The 17,726-nt window shown below is 54.4% G+C and overlaps 1 protein-coding gene across 5 annotated transcripts in view; it reads left to right on the top strand.

Moving 5' to 3' along the window:
• WHRN (whirlin) overlaps window positions 1-17,726 on the top strand; it is a 65,889-nt gene that overhangs the window by 23,002 nt on the left and 25,161 nt on the right. For all 5 annotated transcript variants that reach the window (XM_036329797.1, XM_036329796.1, XM_036329795.1 and 2 more), the window contains exons 2-3: window positions 2,283-2,501; window positions 8,495-8,620. In XM_036329797.1, the coding sequence (XP_036185690.1) occupies window positions 2,283-2,501; window positions 8,495-8,620 (345 nt within the window). The remainder of the gene's footprint in view (window positions 1-2,282; window positions 2,502-8,494; window positions 8,621-17,726) is intronic.

The raw sequence follows: 17,726 nt of genomic DNA, 5'->3' as shown, positions 1-17,726 counted from the left end.
TAAAAGCAGAATTTTCCCTCTCCTTCTCCCTCTCCCGGGGAGTAGCATTTAGCTGTGGGAACGAGGGACCCGGTGCCTCCCTGCTCACGTCAGGACAGAGTGTCCTCGGGCAGGTCCTGGTCCGCCAGGGCTCCCCACTGCCCTTGACAGCCCTGCCCGTGGCTGCATTTGGCCGCCAAGAGTATTGGGGAGTCAGAATAATGTATGCTCTGGATTCGGGCAAGCGGGGAGGACCAGACAGCAAAGTACTGCCCTCCCCCTTTGAGACATAGTGTTGCTCTCTGGAAGCAACATACCCTCCTTCTGGAGCAGTTGGAAAATGCTGAGAAACGGGAAGAACAGAATAACAGGCCCCCGGAGAGCAGCACCGCGGGCATCTCGGCCCATGGCTCCTCTGTTTGGCTTTATTTTTCCCCCTGTGGGATTTTTCCTTTACCAGAACTGAGGTCGTTCCGTGAGGTTTGACTTACGTCCTTCTGACCCCACTTAACGTTGAACTAGGTCCCATATCCTTGGCATCACAAAGTTTTGTAATGGTTTTAAAATGTGACTTTAGCGGCAGTATGAACTGTCACGTGTGTATGGACCATCCTTGACTCAAATGGTCCCCAGTTCCGGGGGGTGTTTGCTGTTGATCCCGGTGCTGAAGGCCCTTTTCTGGGGGGAAACCCACTTCGTTTCAGGTTCATTACGAGGAAGCGGCATGGCCGATCGCAGCTTCCACCCAGGGCGCAGGGCCTGGCTTCCCTCCCTCTCCCTGTGGTTGGTCTGTCTCCAGACTGGAGCATATAGAATGAAGGTGCTGTCTACCCTCAAGATTAGTTGCTCTGGATAGGAACCCCTTATTTTTTTTTTTTTATTTTTTTTTAAACATATTTTATTGATTTTTTACAGAGAGGAAGGGAGAGAGATAGAGAGTTAGAAACATCGATGAGAGAGAATCATCGATCAGCTGCCTCCTGCACATCTCCCACTGGGGATGTGCCCGCAACCCAGGTACATGCCCTTGACCGGAATCGAACCTGGGACCTCTCAGTCCGCAGGCCGACGCTCTATCCACTGAGCCAAACCGGTTTCGGCAAGGAACCCCTTATTAGCTGTGTGGACAGACGATGTCCCTCTAATTATTCACCAGAATTATGGGACCCCCTTCCCCACAAGATGGGATTCCGTGAGGAGTTCAGGAGACGAGGCCTGCGGGGGCAGACCGCCTGACAGGCACAGGCCCTTTGCAGACGTTCCGCTATCGCTATTATCAGTGTTTTTCTCTCTTGACTGTCTTGTCTGGTATTGTATCGGGGTCGCTGAGACCACCCCGAGTTCTGTGACACTAGAAGGGCTCGCAGGTTCAGCCTACAGTTGTCCTCGGGGCGAAGATTTGTCCGTGGCAAGGACGCACAGCAAAATGAGCGCAGGGAGCAGGGGCGTGCAGAGGCTGCACTGAGGTACCCCCCCCCCCCCCCCCCTGCCCATGCGCTGTCCCACAGGGCGAGCTTCCTTCCCCAGCACTGAACTGTGCCACAGGGATGAGATGCTGTCTGCCAGGGAGACTCAGCGCCAAGGGTTTGGGGTTTTTTGTTTGTTTTGTTTGTTTGTTTGTTAATCCTCACCCCAGGATATTTTTTCCATTGATTTTTAGAGAAAGTGGAAGGGAGGGGGAGAGACAGAGAGAGAAACATTGGTGTGAGAGAAACACATTGATTGGTTGCCTCCACACACGCCCTGACCTGGGCTGAGGATCAAGCCTGCAACCGAGGTATTGAACCCGGGACCTGTCAGTCCACGGGCCGACACTCTATCCATGGAGCCAAACTGGCTAGGGCAGTGCCAAGGGTTTTTTGGGGGGCTGGTCACATAGGTACCCTCTGCCTGTACCCACATTCCAGATCTCCGGAGGGAAAGCAAGTGGTCAGCATGAACCTCATGGTTTGCACAGGTAGGCTGGGCACAGCGAGCCCTTGTCAGGTCAGGAACGGTGGGAACACTCCGGATGTAAGCTCCCAGGTGCCGGCCAGGCAGGCCTCCCTGTGGGTGCCAGCCCACGCCTGCTCTGTTATGCTGAGACCATCTCTCTTGTGTTTGAACCACTTCAAGATAAGGGTGGGACAGATGTCCTGGTTTCCATAGGATAGAACCGAGGCCTGGAAAAGGAAAGGCATTTAGGGACTGGCCTTCTCCTCCGTGAATGGGTCCCGAGAGGAAGCAAGTGCTGGGGAATGGGCGGCCGTCCCTCACTGCCCCTTCCTGCTAACGCTGCATCCCTCTCTCTCCCCTCTCTCTAGGCGCTCAAGGGCTCCAAGAAGCTGGTGATGTCGGTGTACTCGGCGGGGCGCATCCCCGGGGGCTACGTCACCAACCACATCTACACCTGGGTGGACCCGCAGGGCCGCAGCATCTCCCCGCCCGCCAGCCTGCCCCGGCCCCACGGCGGTGCCCTGCGGCCGCGCGAGGGGGACCGGAGGAGCGCCCTGCACCTGCTGCAAGGCGGGGATGAGAAAAAGGTGAGCCGCCCCCCTGGCCCGGGCAGGCCGACCTGAGGCGGGGGCTGCGAGGGAGGCTGGCCCCTGAGACCGTGCTTACGGCTAAGCCCAGAACAGGGAAGCTTTTCAGAGGCTGGAAGGAGGGCTTGGTCCTGTCGGGCTTCTGTTCTTTCTTTTTGGCCCGTGCAGGCTGTTACAATGCAGACCAAGGTGCTGCAGCCAAGAGCCTGTGACTTAAATAAGGTCAGGTATCTCTCCTTGTCACAGCGAAGCGGAGGGGACAGTGTGGGCTGGCGGGCAGCTCTGTCCCCCATCTTATTCTGGCGCCCGGTTCCCTCCACTGCCATCCTGTCTAGGACGAAGCTCAGAGCTCCCCTTTAAACTAGAAATGACTTGACTGCTCAGCAGCTCTGACCCTGGCGCTTAGCCGCGCTTGCTGCCAGGACTGCGTGCTCCAGAGGGAAGCGGTGGTGGGGCCGGTCTGGGTTGTAAGGAACAGAAACTGGTCCTGGCAACCTCCACAGAGTAAGAGCTCGCTGGCAGGCGTGGCAGGCCCAGAACTGAAGCTGAGGAACTGGGGTGCCGCCTCCAGAAGAAAGGGATCTCCTCCCGTTCAGGTCTCTGCCTCCTTCCCCTCAACGGTCATACTCCAGGGAGGTGCACCGATTGGCTGGTGGGGAGGGCTGGGCAGTTTGATTGACAGAACCACCAAGACGGTCGCTGGTGGGGGAGGGGTTGTCCAAAGCCCCGTGGGATGTGGGAACCTGAGGGAGAGGGACAGGGGCATCAACAGACGCCCCCTACAGAGCCCGCCTCTCCCCTTAAAATATTGTGGAAAGGACTGAGAGATGGCCCCCGTGATGCTTTAAACTTCACTCTGGGGGCTGTTTGCACCCAACCCCCCCCCCCCGCCCCCCCAGTCGCTCCTGGGACGAGGAATGTCATACCTGCAAGCAGCTCTCTGGTCCTCCAGCACTTTGACTCCGGCAGCTTGGAGGCCACAGAGCCCCCCTCCGGAGACATTCTCAGCTTTCCTTTCCTGTCGATAAGACTGTAACATTTATTTAATGTTTTGTGTCTTTGTGCTCAAACATCGATCTGCAGGCGAGACAGAGATGGCAGCCGCCTCTGTGCCAGGCGAGAGGCAGTGGGTAGCCAGCTGGTAGGCACCCCTGGATCCGCCTGGGCTTCTTCCGAGGAGGCAGGGCTGGGTGGGGGTCGGCCCCCGTGTCCCCTCCCCCGGCGACCTTGCTCTCTGGCCGTCTTGAGAAAGCAGCAGTACCTGTGGCCTTGACTCATTTCCAAGTCCGGCTTTCCAGGGTTAGGCAGAGAACTTGCTTTATCCTTTTCTCCGGCCCCGTCCCTCGGGGCAGGACATAATCTTAGGGTAGGAATTCTCGCTGGTGGAGAGCTGGCTGGGTGCTGGGCTCTGTCCTTACAGCATCTTATTGAATCCGCAGACCGCCCTGCAGGGCAGGTGTCCTTATCCGAATTTTACACATGAGGGGTCAGAGATTCAGCAACTAGGACCCATGCAGCGAGGCCCCCTGTTCTTAGTGAGCTCCTGGTGTGCCTGAGGCTGCTGTGGGAAGTGGGAGACGAGGTCCTGGGAGGAGTGAGACAGTAATCCAAAAACAGACATAAGTTAGCAAGAGCATTAAAGTGGTGAAGACAGATGGAAGAAGTAAAATCAGGAGAAGGGGATAGAGAGTGATGGGGAGGGAGGCACTACTCCGGATGAGGTGGTCAGGTAGGGCCTCTCCGAGGAGATGGTTCCTGAGTGAGACTGAGAGAGGAAGAAAAAGCCACCATGTGCCGTCTGGGGGCTGAAAATCCCAGGCAGCAAGGACTGCGCGTGCAAAGGCCCTGAGGTGGCATCTCGAGGCTTGGCGAGAAGGACCCTGTCCCTGGAAGTGAGTGGATGGGAGGGTTGGGAGGAGAGAAGGTGACCTCTGGGCGTCTAGGAGTGACTTCCATAGGAATGCAGAAGACAGAGGCTGAGAGAACTGTGCTCCCCGGAGGCCCACTACTTCAGAAGGCAGCAGAGACCCTAGACCAGTGGTCGCCAACCGGTGATCCATGAGGTCTGAAAGGTTGGCGACTGCTGCCCTAGACCACCCCAAGGAGGCCTTCACAGACCTCAGAGCTCCCGACGGCAGCTTCTGCCCTGTCCTCTAGTCTCCTCTCGCTGATACAACGTGGAAACCCCCACATCCTTGTTGAGAAGGGCCCTGGGGACATGTCTCTGGAGCCCTCACTCTGGCTCCTGGGCCTGACTCTTCTGTCCAGTGGCCTGGTCACATTCTAATATTCTAAATAGCCGTGACCAGACTCCCGGATGGACTTCCCACCCAGCCCCAGTGGGGAGTGCTCAGGGCAATCGTGATATAAAAATCACACGTGGAACAAAAGTGCCTTTGAAAACTCTCTCCGCTGCCCTCTGAAGTTGGATCTGTTTTTTCAGCCCTTCCAGCGATGCTCTCGCCCACACTGGAGTGTGAGCACCATCGTGAGGCGGCAGGGAGGCACAGGGAGGAAGAACTTGCGGAGCTCTCTGCAAGTCAGACCTCTCTGCTCTCGGGACACTGTCACACCCTCAGAGGCCAAGCGGGGCTCCTTGTTCCAGCGTCCCATTCTGGGCTAACCCTCAGCCTCTACAGCTGCAGTAAACAAGGACAGGATTGCTGCTGGGGGTTAAACAGGCTAGTGTCCACGTGGCAGAAAGGATAAGACTCTGGAGCCAGGCTGCCTGGGTTCAAATCCTGCCTCCCCCACTTACCAGCTGGTTGACCTTGTACAAGTGACACAACCTCTCTGGGCTTCAATCTCTCCTCTGTAAAATGAAGACAATAACAGGGCCTACTCTCCCCACTACTGGGTCAGCTCCGTGGTGGTAAGGATCTCGGTTCTGTGCCCTGGTAGTGCCTTGCACAGCACAGGCTCTCAGAAAGTATGGAGTGAGTGAATGAATGAAGACGAAAACACCTTGGCAACTGGCCAGTACATGCTAGAAGCTCAGGGAACATTTGCTGGGTTTGAATATAAGTCCTGTTTGATTAAACCCTTGTGCACACTCTTCTTTGCAGAGTTAACCAGTTAACTGCCACGATATTTTGAATTTAATTTTAAAAGGTCCACGGCTGGCGTCTATAGACGCTTATGACGTACAAATGGTTAACAGAGGATATAACTTGGTGGTTCTCATGACTCCCTCCTTGGGTTCCGTTAATTTGCTAGAGCAACTCACAGAGCTCAGGAAAGCAGTTTGCCTACTGTTTCCCAGTTTGTTGTAAAAGGACTGGATACAGGATACAGATGGACATCCAGATGGAAGAGAGGTGTGGGGAGGGACGCAGAGCTCTGGTGCTCTCTCCAGATGTGCCTTTCTCTCCAGATGTGCCTCTCTCCCTTTGCGTTCACATGGTCACCCGCCCAGAAGTTCCCCGCACCCTTACCATTGGGACTTCCTCACCTAGGCCCGATCGGTTAACTCCTCTCCCAGCCCCTCTCCCTTTCTGGAGAATGGGGGTGGGAGGTGAAAATTCCAGGCTCCTCATCATGGTTTGGCCTTTCTGGTGTCCAGGCCCCAGGTGTGCAGGAGCCATCCAGGAACCCACCCAGAGACACCTCATTAGAACAAAAGATGCTCCTACTGCTCTTACCACTTAGGAGTTTACACGGGTTTCAGGAGCTCAGTGCTAGGAATGGGGTTGAGGACCAAATATACATATTTCTTGTTATAAATCACAGTATCAACCTGGTTTTAGAACTTCCTGACCGTGTGGCCTTGAGAGCGTCCCTTGACCTTGGGTGAGCCACTGAGGCTTCCGGCTCCTGGATTTGGGGATGGTCACGGCAGCCATGTGGGCTGTTTCCAGGGTCACTGGTCGTGTGTGTAAGCACAGAGCACAGTGTCTGGGACAGAGTCATTCATTCCAGGGACAACCATGGCTCATCGAATGCCAACGAGGCGCTAGGTACCTTTCATGTATTTTTGCCCCCAAATGCTTATTGACGTCATCTCCTGGGGTTGCTCATATTGCTTCCTGGGCAGGGTCGGGGTTCTAGGCAAGGCAGGAGGGGGGATGGCGGTGCCTGCTCCGTGTAGGTTGTGTGCGAGGATTTCACTGGTGGGGAAACTGAAGGTCAGAGACGTGATGGGCCTTGCCCCACGGTTGCCCAGGGGTAAAGGGCAGAAGCAGGATTTGAACTCAGGCCTTCAGGAGTCAGTGTGGTGCTCCACGTAAATGCCTGGCCTCTGCCAGCTGTTGGCTGTGACTGTGGCCACATCCTTTCATCCTCCAGCCTCAGTTTTCTCATCTGGAAAATGGGGATAAGAATAAAGTCGTAGAGGAGGAGAGGGGATGAAATGAGGTAATTAATGCATGTGAAGTGCCTGGGATTTAGGAAATACATCTAGTCCCCAGCTAATCTAGTGAGTTATTATTACTACATGCCTATTATTGGTGGGTGTGGCCTTCTTTTCATGGAGCCAGGCTGCCTCTCCTGACTGTCCTTTCCCATCTGTGAAACACCAGCTGAATTTCCAGCAAGTGATTGAGGCCGATTACTGTGTGGTTGATGGGACTGTTATTACAGTTCCGTAATAAAGACTCTGTTTTATTCCCTGTGAAGGATTTATGGGGAGGTGGCGGGAAGGCGGGAGGTTTGTTTCCCTCCTTAGTATTCAGAGGGCGACTCCTGCCATCTGTGTGTTCCTGGGCTCCTCTGGGCTCTCCCCAGAATCTTTGTGTCCTGGAGCTGGAGGGACCAGGTGGGGCGCGGGGGGGCCCGGGGGGGGGGTCGGGAGAACAGACCCCAGGTCACCCAGTGAGCAGGGCTGAGTTCGGCTGGTTCCAGGCCTAAAGGCACAATATGGAAGAGGGGGTTTGCTCTACCTGCCATCTGTGGGTTCCTGGTGGGGACTACCCACTCTGTGCTCAGCTCGCCTCACTGGTCTGAGTCCTGCCTCTCCCCTCTCGCCTGGGGGCCCTCCCCAGTAGTCTTTCTAAAATCCCAGTCTGAGCCTCTCTCCCCTGCTTAAGGCCCAGGCGTGGCCTCGCTCACAACCCTGCACATAGGCTAGTCTTGTTTCTCTCTCTCCCTCCCTGCCGAGCTCCATACAAACAGAATCCTGCATGACCCCAGGGGCTGTGCACTATCCAGATTCGAGATTGGGAGCTTTTGCCCTCCCCTTGCCCTGCCCCCTCAGCCTTCGGGATTCCAAGGCCATCTTTCCAGGAGGCTCCCCCGCCCATCTCATCAGAGACATCCCTTTCTCCAGGACGTCTCCCTGACCACCTCACTCCCCAGTCAGGACCATGGTCCCTTCTCTGCACCCACACGGTCCCCGAGCCACCCCCCACGCTCTGGCCACATTGTTTCCTGGTCCCGCTGCCCCTCCAGACTGAGACCCTTGCGAGCAGGACTGTCTGGGGCATCTGTGGGTCCCCTGGCCCACACTGGGTCTGGGCGCCCCCTGTGTTTGTAGAATTAAGGGCTACTGAAGCAGCACCCTGTGCTGTTAGGATGGATGGCAGAGGCAGAAGGCCCTGGGGAGGCAGGAGACCCTGGGGTTGTGGCACCCCAAGCCTGGACTCAGCCTTGATCCTGAAAAGGGACCTGGGGGAGGAGGGGACCCGGGGCCCGAGCAGACCCTCCCTGATGGAAGGATGTGGTTAAGGGCAGCCAGTGGAGGCAGAGAGAGTCCGTGGCCCGTGGTGTGAAGAAGGAGTGACACCAAGAGTGCTGAGGAGCTCTAGGATGGGCATCAGGGCATCCCTAGAGGTCATCTCCCTCAGCGCCTCCCTTTCCTGCTCATGTGACTGCAGCCCAGGGGAGAGGGGCTTCCCCAGGTCACTCAGCAAGTCGAGGCAGAGCTGGGGCAGAAGCTGCCATGTCCATGGGGATCTTGCAGACCTGAATCCATGTGCCCCTCAGGGACTGGGAGTGACTGCAGCCTGCTGGCCCCCGAAGTTCATGGCCCTCAATGCTGTGTCCTGTCCCTGCTGCAGGTGAACCTGGTGCTGGGGGACGGCCGGTCCCTGGGCCTCACCATCCGCGGGGGAGCAGAGTACGGCCTCGGCATCTACGTCACCGGCGTGGACCAGGGCTCTGAAGCAGAAAGCAGCGGGCTCAAGGTGAGGGGCCCCCCACTCCCGCGGGAGGGGATGGGGTGCGGGGCTGCAGGCATGGGGGTGAGAGGGACCACCAGAGCCATGCGGGGAGCTCTCGGAGGCTGATTGTGGTCAGACTTCCAGCAGCGCATTCAGCATCCACCTTAGGGACTGGCCCCAGCAGGAGCCCTTGCCCGGCTGCATGCCTCCCATTCACAGCTCAGAGCGAGCAGCAGGAGCTGTGTCCCATCTCCCATGCCCCGAGTTTCCCGCTGTCCTCAGCGCAGGGTGCCTCCCACGTGGTGCTGGGCACCGGGCCAGCCAGGTTCTTCCTGGCTGCTGTTTTGCAAGCACTGCTGATGGACTGCGATGGCCCTGACTTCAGAGTTCATTATGGTGCTTGGAGAGGGAAGAGGAGAGAAAGCCACAAGCTGGGCTGGGGTTGTACTGGGGCAGCGTCGGGGCTGGCATTTGATCCAGGGCAACCAGCAGTTATTGAAATATTATTAATTCACGTCTTAAGAGGGCTCACTGTGTGCCCAGCATTCGTAATTGACTTCACAGGTGTCATCTCCTGGAACCGTCATGCCATCCTGTGGGGTAGGTCATTCTTACCCCCGTTTCCGGCTGGGTAAACCGAGGCATGGAGAGGTTAAGCAGGCTAACCCAAGGTCGCACAGCCGATGGGATGCAGAGCAGGATTTGGGCCCAGGCAGTCTTGATTCCAACGCAGCAGGAGGTGAGACCGTGTCTTCATAACAAACGGCCTGAATGCATGGCTCCGGAGGATCCTCTGAACACCGCTCTGACCCCTACAACCTTTCCTCTCCTCTTTATAGAGCGTCAGGTTCCTCCCATTATGGGGCATTCAGGCCCTTTGTTATGGAGACAGACAGGCCTCTGTATGTCAGCTTCTCTTAGGAAATACAGTGACGCGGGAAGAGCTCTGTGTTTGGAGCCAGGAAGATTGGATTCAAACCCCAGATTTCGCTTTTGCTTTAATAGCTATATGACCTTAGAGAATCCCTTCACCTCTCTGGGTTCCTGTCCTTTTCCCAGGGAATCATAAAAAATAACGTGTCTTCCTCAAGATCACTGAAAGGATGAAAGGAGGCATGAACTCACAATGACATTAATAACAGAGGTTAAATATCGAGTGTCTAAGATATGGACTGAATGTTAGTGTTCTCCCCCAAATTCGTATGTGAGAATGCTCACCCCCAGTTTGGCAGTGCTAGGAGGTGGGGCCTCTGGGAGGTGCTTAGGTCCCGAAGGGTGGAGCCTCAGGAATGGGATTAGTGCCCTTAAAAAAGGGGACCCAGAGAGCTCTCTAGCCCTCTCTCCACTCGGAGGACACAAGGAGAAGTTGGTGGTCTGCAACCTGGGAGAGAGTTCTCACCAGAACCCGACCAGGTTGGCACCCTGATCTCGGACTTGCAGCCTCCAGAATGGGGAGGGGAGAGGGAATAAATGTCTGTTGCTTCTGAGCCACCCAGTTGCTTTGTTATACAGCTGGGACTGACTGGGACAATCTGTTCTTTCCCAAGTGTTTTAAGCCACCAGCACCGCTGTTAAATGCCTTCTTTTGCTAGCCCATTTCACAGGCACAGCATCTGAGACAGTTTGCACAGCTAGTGAGAGGGAAAGCCGAGACTGGCATTTGGGAATCGGGGTCCTGGTTCTGAACTGTGCTCGGAACCAGGACAGCAGCGGGTGGGTCGTAGGTGCTCCACAGCGGCTGGCTGGTTCTAGTTGGTTCTGAAATGCCCTGGGTCTGGGCGCTTGCTGTGCTCTCAGCCAGTTAAGATGGTACCTTGTTGGGTCTCCAAGAGGAAACAGTCTCCTAGTAGTCTGTATGCAGATTGTGTTTAGTAAATTTGTTATTTTGAAATAATTTTAGATTTCCTGGAAAGTTGGAAAGACAGGTCCCCTTTTCCTTCATTTAGCTTCTCCTGGTATTAACATCTTGTGTAAGCAGGTGCATTTGCCAAGACTGAGAAGCTGACATTATTGGTACTATACTGCTAAACCGACTCCAGACTTCATATTCAGAGTTCAGTTTTCCCACTTTTGTTCTAGAATACAGTCTAATCCAGCACACCACATTGCATTTAGCCTGAATGCAGTTTTAATTCCATTTACTTCCCCCCAAATTACAAAAAAAAAAAAAAAGAGTTTGAAGGTAGTTTCAAAACACAGAGTAAAGATGCTTTTTTTTTTTTTTTAAATGAGAAAATTGGGAGGAAGAACAAGGGGGGCAGAGGGAAGAGATAAAGCCGGAGTGAGAATCTTTCCAGAACACTTTGCGATGTGGATTGCAAACCCAGCCACAGGCAGGACACAGCTGGCTCTGAGCTTCCTGGCAGCCGCCACAAAGAGGGCAGCAGGGGAGACACATTTGTAAGATGAAAACAAACCAGCTGTGCTTGAGAAGTCTGGTTATTCCTCGTCCCGAGGCCGGAGAGCGGTTTCCCCAGGCCCCTCTGAGGGAGGACGTTGTGTGATGACATAAGCAGTGTCCTCAGTGACAGGAGACACACGAAGGGGTCCCCTGCTGTGTTGGTGATGGATGCGTTCTGATGGAAGCCTTGTTAAGGAAGAGGGAGGGAGTGTGCAGGAGGGGACCGTGCCTGGCTCAAGGATGCCCATGGCCCGTTGCTCACTGGGAAGCACAGGCTGCAGGATCACACATCCAACAGGACCTCACGCGTATGAAACACGGACGTAAAAATGCGCAGAGAAGCATCTACCGACCTCTTCCCACATGTCAGCAGCGGTGATCTGGCCGAGAAGAGATTATGGATGATTCTCCCTCTTCTTTATGTCCGTGCGCAGTGTCTGAACGGAGTATTTTATAATCATGTGAACGGCTTCAGTAAGGTGATTTCCATTTTGAAACAAGGCAGAGGAAAAGTATCCCCTACAAGTGTTCTGGCCACGTCAGTTGCTTCTCAGTTGCAGGCCATCGAAGGCTTTATTTGCTCCTAAAACGCCCGCCTTCAGTAGCGGATTTCCATCTTCAGTGTCCACCCCAGGAAAGCACTCCGAGTTCCCTGCCGGTATTTTCCTTTGCCCTCCACGGTCCCTGGGATATGCAAGCGCCTGCCTACACCCACTCGGGCATCCGGGACTGATTAGTTCCATGTATTGTCACTGCAGTTTTCAGTAGAATTAGGCATATTGAGTGGAATAAAGGGGCTTGGTGTGTGGGCGGTGGAGCCAAGAACAGGCTTTCTTTGTAAACAAGACTCCTTGCTGCCCTGCAGAGCTTTCCCGGGAGCAAGTGCTGCCTTCTGCCTGCCCCCCAGCGCTCACTTAGCTCCTTGGGGCCTTGCGGGTCCAGGGAAAGGGCAAGTCCCCTGCTGGGAAGGAGAGCTCCTAGGAGGGGGCAGGCACCTCCCAGCGTGTGCCCTGGGCGCAGCCCTGGGACCTGGAGCTCTCCCACCCTCCCGGTAGGGGCTGGCTCTCCTCCCGCACTTATTCCTTCAGCCTCTCTTATTCCTGTGCACCTTCCCCTACAGCTTCAAACCCCACCGAAGAATGGGCCATAAAACCTTGTTTGTTCCTTTAAGGACAGCCAAGATCGACTAGCATTTAAAAAGAATAATGATGAGAGCAGTTGCTCTTTATTAACCAGCTATTATGGACCAAGTGCTGTGCCAAACGCTTTAGATACACTCTTATTTATTCCTCCCAATAGCCCTTTGGCGGGCGTTAATAGCACCGTTTAATAGGTGAGCAGTTGAGGCTCAGAGAGGGGCAGTGACTTGCTCAGGATCGAGGGCCTAGCCCTTCAGGCCCTTTAAAGGCCACCTGCTTTCTTCTGTCACCTCCTTAGTACCCCAATTTGACCAAATATCAAGAGACTGCAAAGAGAGGAAATAAAGGACATTTAGTCCTAAACGTCAGCAAGCAAGCTTCGGAAGCCCAGTGTGGCCCTCCCAGATCCTGCCTGGCCCCACGACCTGCACCCCTGAGGCCATCTCAGGGTGGGAGGCCCATTTGGTTTCTGCAGGTATCAGTGTGGACTCCTTTACATACAAGAAAAAGTATGTGTGTATACATACACAGGTATATATGTAAATAGAGATGTGTGTACCCATGAGCTACTATATATACATACAGTTCCTCTGGGAGGGGAGCACCCAAGGCTGTTCCTTTCGGTTCCTCGCTGGCGCGCCAGCCCCGGCCCCACAGAGCCGGCTCGGGAGGAATCGTGGCACAGCAGCCCCTGATTGCTTTGGGGACTTGGAAATCCCCTGGCTCTTTAAGCAAGAGGTGGGTAATAACTTACATGTTATTGAGCTCCAGCTTAGAGGACGGGCTGCCTCTCCCAGAGTGCAGGGGCCACCTGCGCTCCCGGGGAGGGGCCACGAGCCCTGAATCTCAGAGACGGCATCTTGCTTCCCTTCCCAGGGATTGTGGAGGCGAGGCTGTGCTGCAGGTAGATTCCAGGCTCTCGACTACTAATGTTTATAATAATAACTAGAGGCCCGGTGCATGATATTCGTGCACTTGCGGGGGTGGGGGGAGGGTCCCTCAGCCCAGCCCAGCCTGTGCCCCCTCACAGTCTGGGACCCCTTGGGGGATGTCCGGCTGCTGGCTGCAGTTGGACATCCCCTGAGGAGTCCTTAGCGCTGCTGTGGAGGCGGGAGAGGCTGCCGTCACCGCCGCTGCACTGGCCAGCTGTGAACCCGGCTTCACCTCCTCATTGAGCATCTGCCCCCTGGTGGTCAGTGCGCATCATAGCAACCGGTCATTCCACTGTCTTGTCGATTTGCATATTAGCCTTTTATTATATAGGATAATATTCTGTATATGTAAAAGCCTAAGCAACCGTTATAACCGGACAACAGCTATGACATGCACTAACCACCAGGGGGCAGACGCTCAATGCAGGAGCTGCCCCCTGGTGGTCAGTGCGCTCCCACGGCCAACCTCCCACGTTCCCTCCCCCAGGCCGGCCGGTCCCCATCGGCCTTGATCAGCCCCGATCGGGACTGGATGAGATGCCCTGATTGGCCCCGATTGCCAGCCAGGCCGAGGGACCCCCACCGTGCATGAATTCATGCACCAGGCCTCTAGTAATAATAATAATAATAATGACGATGTCAGGACACAATGAGCTATGCATGTAAAATCCAGTGCCTGGCATATGAAAGCACCCCAAAATGGCAGCCCTAATTGTGTGAGTGTGGGTGCTGGCGGGTAAAGGCCTCTGAAAGTCTCAGGTAGCTAATGAGTCTGCACAGAGGGCAAACAGCTTTCCCAAGGAGCTGGGAGGTGACTTCTCTCCCGAGAAACCTGCACATGCTGGGTGACTGTTTTAGGCTCTCCCCCCTGGCTGTGCCACCCTCTCCATCCTTCCTAGGTTGCTGTCTTGGCTGGATTTGTGAACTGGCCTCTGAATGGGAGCTTAATAAACTGTAAGCCTTCAGTTTGCTTAGTCCGACTGCCTGGCTTTTAAAGCTCCCCCCTTCCTTGGTTGTAATTGCTCCCAGTTAGGCTACTGCCCAAGAGAGACCCATGTCGGACTTCTGACCTCCAGAACTGTAGGATAATAAGTCCATGTTCTTTGAAGCCGTTACGTTTGTGGTACTTTGTCACAGCAGCTCTAGGAAACTGATACGGTACCTACTGTAGCCCCCCCACCGAACATAGTGCTGGCCCTTAGGAGGCACTTGGTTCTCATCTAGAAGGCCCAACATATTTACTCCCTTGCCCCATCTTATGAGACAAAAGCAGTTTCAGAATTGCCTCGTGCATTCCACTGTGGAAAACAAACGCGCTAAGCTGAGGTTCTGATTGGTTAGCAACTCATTTTGTCTTTAAACTGAGGGTTTGGAGTCAAAGTCTTGTGCTGGGTTGGTTGTTCCTTTTCCTCGTCAGCTTAGTTCTGTTACTTATTTGAAACAGGCCCCTTTGTTTCCACTGGCATTCAATTGGGCTCCCCCCTATTGATTTACTTTCCCTTTGAGCAACTAAAACATCAAAATTATGCAAAAAAGGTATACGCCCGAGTATCCCTTCTCCCCCACACTCCTCCCGCTCCTCGCTCCTCGCAGGGAATGAAACAAACTGGTTTTTGGTTTATTCCTGTTTCTTTTTTGCAGAAGCAGTTAGGTACATGTATCCGTTCTCCTTTCCTTGACGAAAGGCAGTATGCTATCGGTATTATTTTGCACCGTAACTTTTGAAATCGAATATGCTGGAAATCACTTCATGTCGGTGCACAGAAGTCTTTATTCTTTTTTTTTTTTCTTTGCGGCTGCTTGGAGCTGACGGTGTGGCTCTGCCCGACTTGATTCAACCACTCTCCTCTGTGGGCATTTAGGTTGTTTGCAGTACTTGGCAGGTCTCCTCCCTGACGTGGAAGAGAAGGAAACTGAGGCACGCCGGGATTAAGGAAATTACCCAAGGTCACACAGAGAGCAAGTGGCCGAGTCTGGGTTTAGACCCAGAGGGCAGACTCCTGGGTCTGTGCTCACAACCACACGCCAGAGGGCCTCTCACTTCGCCTGCATAACAGTGTCACAGTTGGCGGTCTCAGTCCTGAGTTTTGAGGGAAAGAAGGCTTAGCGCGGTAAAATTATTCTCCCTGGGTCTCAGGGAGAAAGAGGGGACCCTTCCCTGAGTGGGGCCACTCCCAAGCCTGCTGAGCTCTTTCCCCAGGCACCTCAGGCCCAGAGGACGTGAGTGCCTGCCGCTGGTGGTTGGCCAGCTTTAGGGGAGGTCAGTGTCCTGTCCTTGCTGCTGTCCCCGCATGCTCTCCTCACAGCATCCCAGACCTGAGCCTGTCACTCGATGGGCTGTGGATGATGGAGGAGTCTTTCCTCTGCCTTGAAATGAAGGGCATTCCCATGGCCCGCCCTCCGTTCCTCCATCGCTGGTGATAAATAGGAGGCAGTGGTGACAAATAAAATCAAGCCACCTTTATTCGTTTATCCTTCCATGCCCTCCCCATCGGCGCCCGATGGCAGGCTGAGCAATATTGGACACTCCATCACTCTTTGCATCTGTCTCTCCTTCCTCCGGGGGGTCGTGTCTTGATGAGTTCCAGGCGGTGTGAATTTTTCTTGGCTAATTATTCTGAGGGCCTGGGCTTTGGCCCCAGACCCGTCCCCGTGCTTTGGCCCCAGACCCGTCCCCGTGCTTTCTGGGCCTCGGTCTCCCCATCTGCAGGGCTGGTGGTTGCAGCCTCTTTGCCTCTTTACTTTTTGCCTTATTGACCCATGTCATCTAACTCAAAGCTGGCTTCGATCGGTAAGAAAAAGTAACATTTCAGTGAATCAACACATAGAGCTCTTAGGTTTTTTTTTAGGTGCGGGGGGTGGGGGGCAGGGAAGTCAGATCAAGACCATTAAACATGCCAAATCCAAGTTCAAAAACCAAAGGAAAAGGGGAAGCGAAGGGAAGTGAGTGGAGAGGAGGAAGGGCGATCCCTCCTGTCCCTTCACCAGTTACTAAATGCCTCCTGTGTGCCAGGCACATGCTGGGTGGGATGAGGGCGGCACAGGGTGGTAGGAAGAATGTGGAAAGCTGGGCTCAGGTGCTGGCTCCTTGTTCACTTCCTGCGTGACCAGTGACCTTGAACAAATCAGTTGACATCCCAACCTGTCGCCTCCACTGGGAAGGGAAGCGAAGGACACGCTATTGAAAGCCTCTCTTGTGGCGTCAGGCTCTGTACCGAGTGGTCCCCTTTGGTTCTCACAAAAAGTGTGGGTAGTGTCATGCCCACTTTACAGATGGGAATACTGAGTCTCCGACTGTACTTGAGAGCTGTGCAGGGCCACATGGCTCCTATGTTTGGTGGCCTGGGTTCAGACCTAGGGGCATGTTTCCATTGCACCCTAGGCATGGGGCTTCGTAGCCCGATAGCCCCACGGGGCTGCTGTGAGCAGCAGGGGACACTGGGTTTATTTGAAACTGGTTTGTGGACTCCAAATGACAGTGAGCAAGCAGGCAGACAGCTGTGCTGACAAGGTCCCTGGACCTCGGGAAGCTCTGAAACAAGTAGAGAATTTGAGAGAGAACTGGACACAGAGAAATGGGAGTCTCAGACCAACCCAGATGCTGTCGAGGGCTGTGTGGGGACCCCAAGGCCAGCCCCATCCAGAACTTCAGGTTTAAAACAGGCCCTGGAGGAAGAAGAAAGACGAGAGGATTGGAGAGAGATGAGGAAGACAGGATCACGTACCCCTATTCGGTTGGGGTTTCCCAAGTATGATTCCTATTTCACACCTGTTCCCCAGGTAGGTCACACGTGAGCTGCCTCTCACAAATCTGTATTTATTTATTTATTTATTTATTTATTTATCTATCTATCTATCTGGGGGAGGGTAGGATGGGCTCGGGTGTTCAGACTAGGGTCGCTCCCAGGGCTAGGTGAGGCTATTTCGGACGAGGCTAAACTTTTGGGCTAGGCTCCATCTTTGGGGCAAACTATGGCCCGCGGGCCGGATCCGACCCGTTTGAAATGAATAAAACTATTGAAAAAAAAGACCGTACCCTTTTATGTAATGATGTTTACTTTGAATTTATATTAGTTCACACAAACACTCCATCCATGCTTTTGTTCCGGCCCTCCGGTCCAGTTTAAGAACCCATTGTGGCCCTCGAGTCAAAAAGTTTGCCCACCCCTGGGCTAGGCTGTGCCCTTCTGGAACGGGCTCGGCTGTTCGGGACTCAAATCTGTGTTTATTAAACAGGCCTGAGGGGGAAATGTGACTAGCACAGCAAAACCTGTGACTTCTCAGATATTCGTGCTGAGAAGGAGGCAGAAGTAAGTGGTGTGGTGGGCATGCAGGGACCGCACACAGGACAGGAGCTGGGCTCAGGGACAAGAAGTGAAGTTTGGTAACCATAGCGCAGACGCAGCCCCCACCCTGGAAACCATTGGTCCCGTGGTGACTGGCACGGTTCGCCAGGTTTAGCTAATAAAGATACAGGACGCCCGATTACATCTGATTCCAGATAAACCGCGAGCACATTTTTGTAGCAGACGTAGGTGCGGTGCAGTGTTGGGACACTCCCTTCCCCCCACCAGCCTCCCCGTGGAGGGCCAGGTGGATGCTCTGGGATGGAGTCGCCCTTTCCTTTGTTCCGAGCCCTGCAGGGAGAGGCTTGCATA

Source organism: Myotis myotis, unplaced genomic scaffold, assembly GCF_014108235.1.
Source record: "Myotis myotis isolate mMyoMyo1 unplaced genomic scaffold, mMyoMyo1.p scaffold_m19_p_12, whole genome shotgun sequence".
In the NCBI taxonomy this organism is placed as follows: Eukaryota; Metazoa; Chordata; class Mammalia; order Chiroptera; family Vespertilionidae; genus Myotis; species Myotis myotis.
The sequence above is the reverse complement of the archived record's forward strand: the minus strand, read 5'-3'. Positions and strand labels throughout refer to the sequence as shown.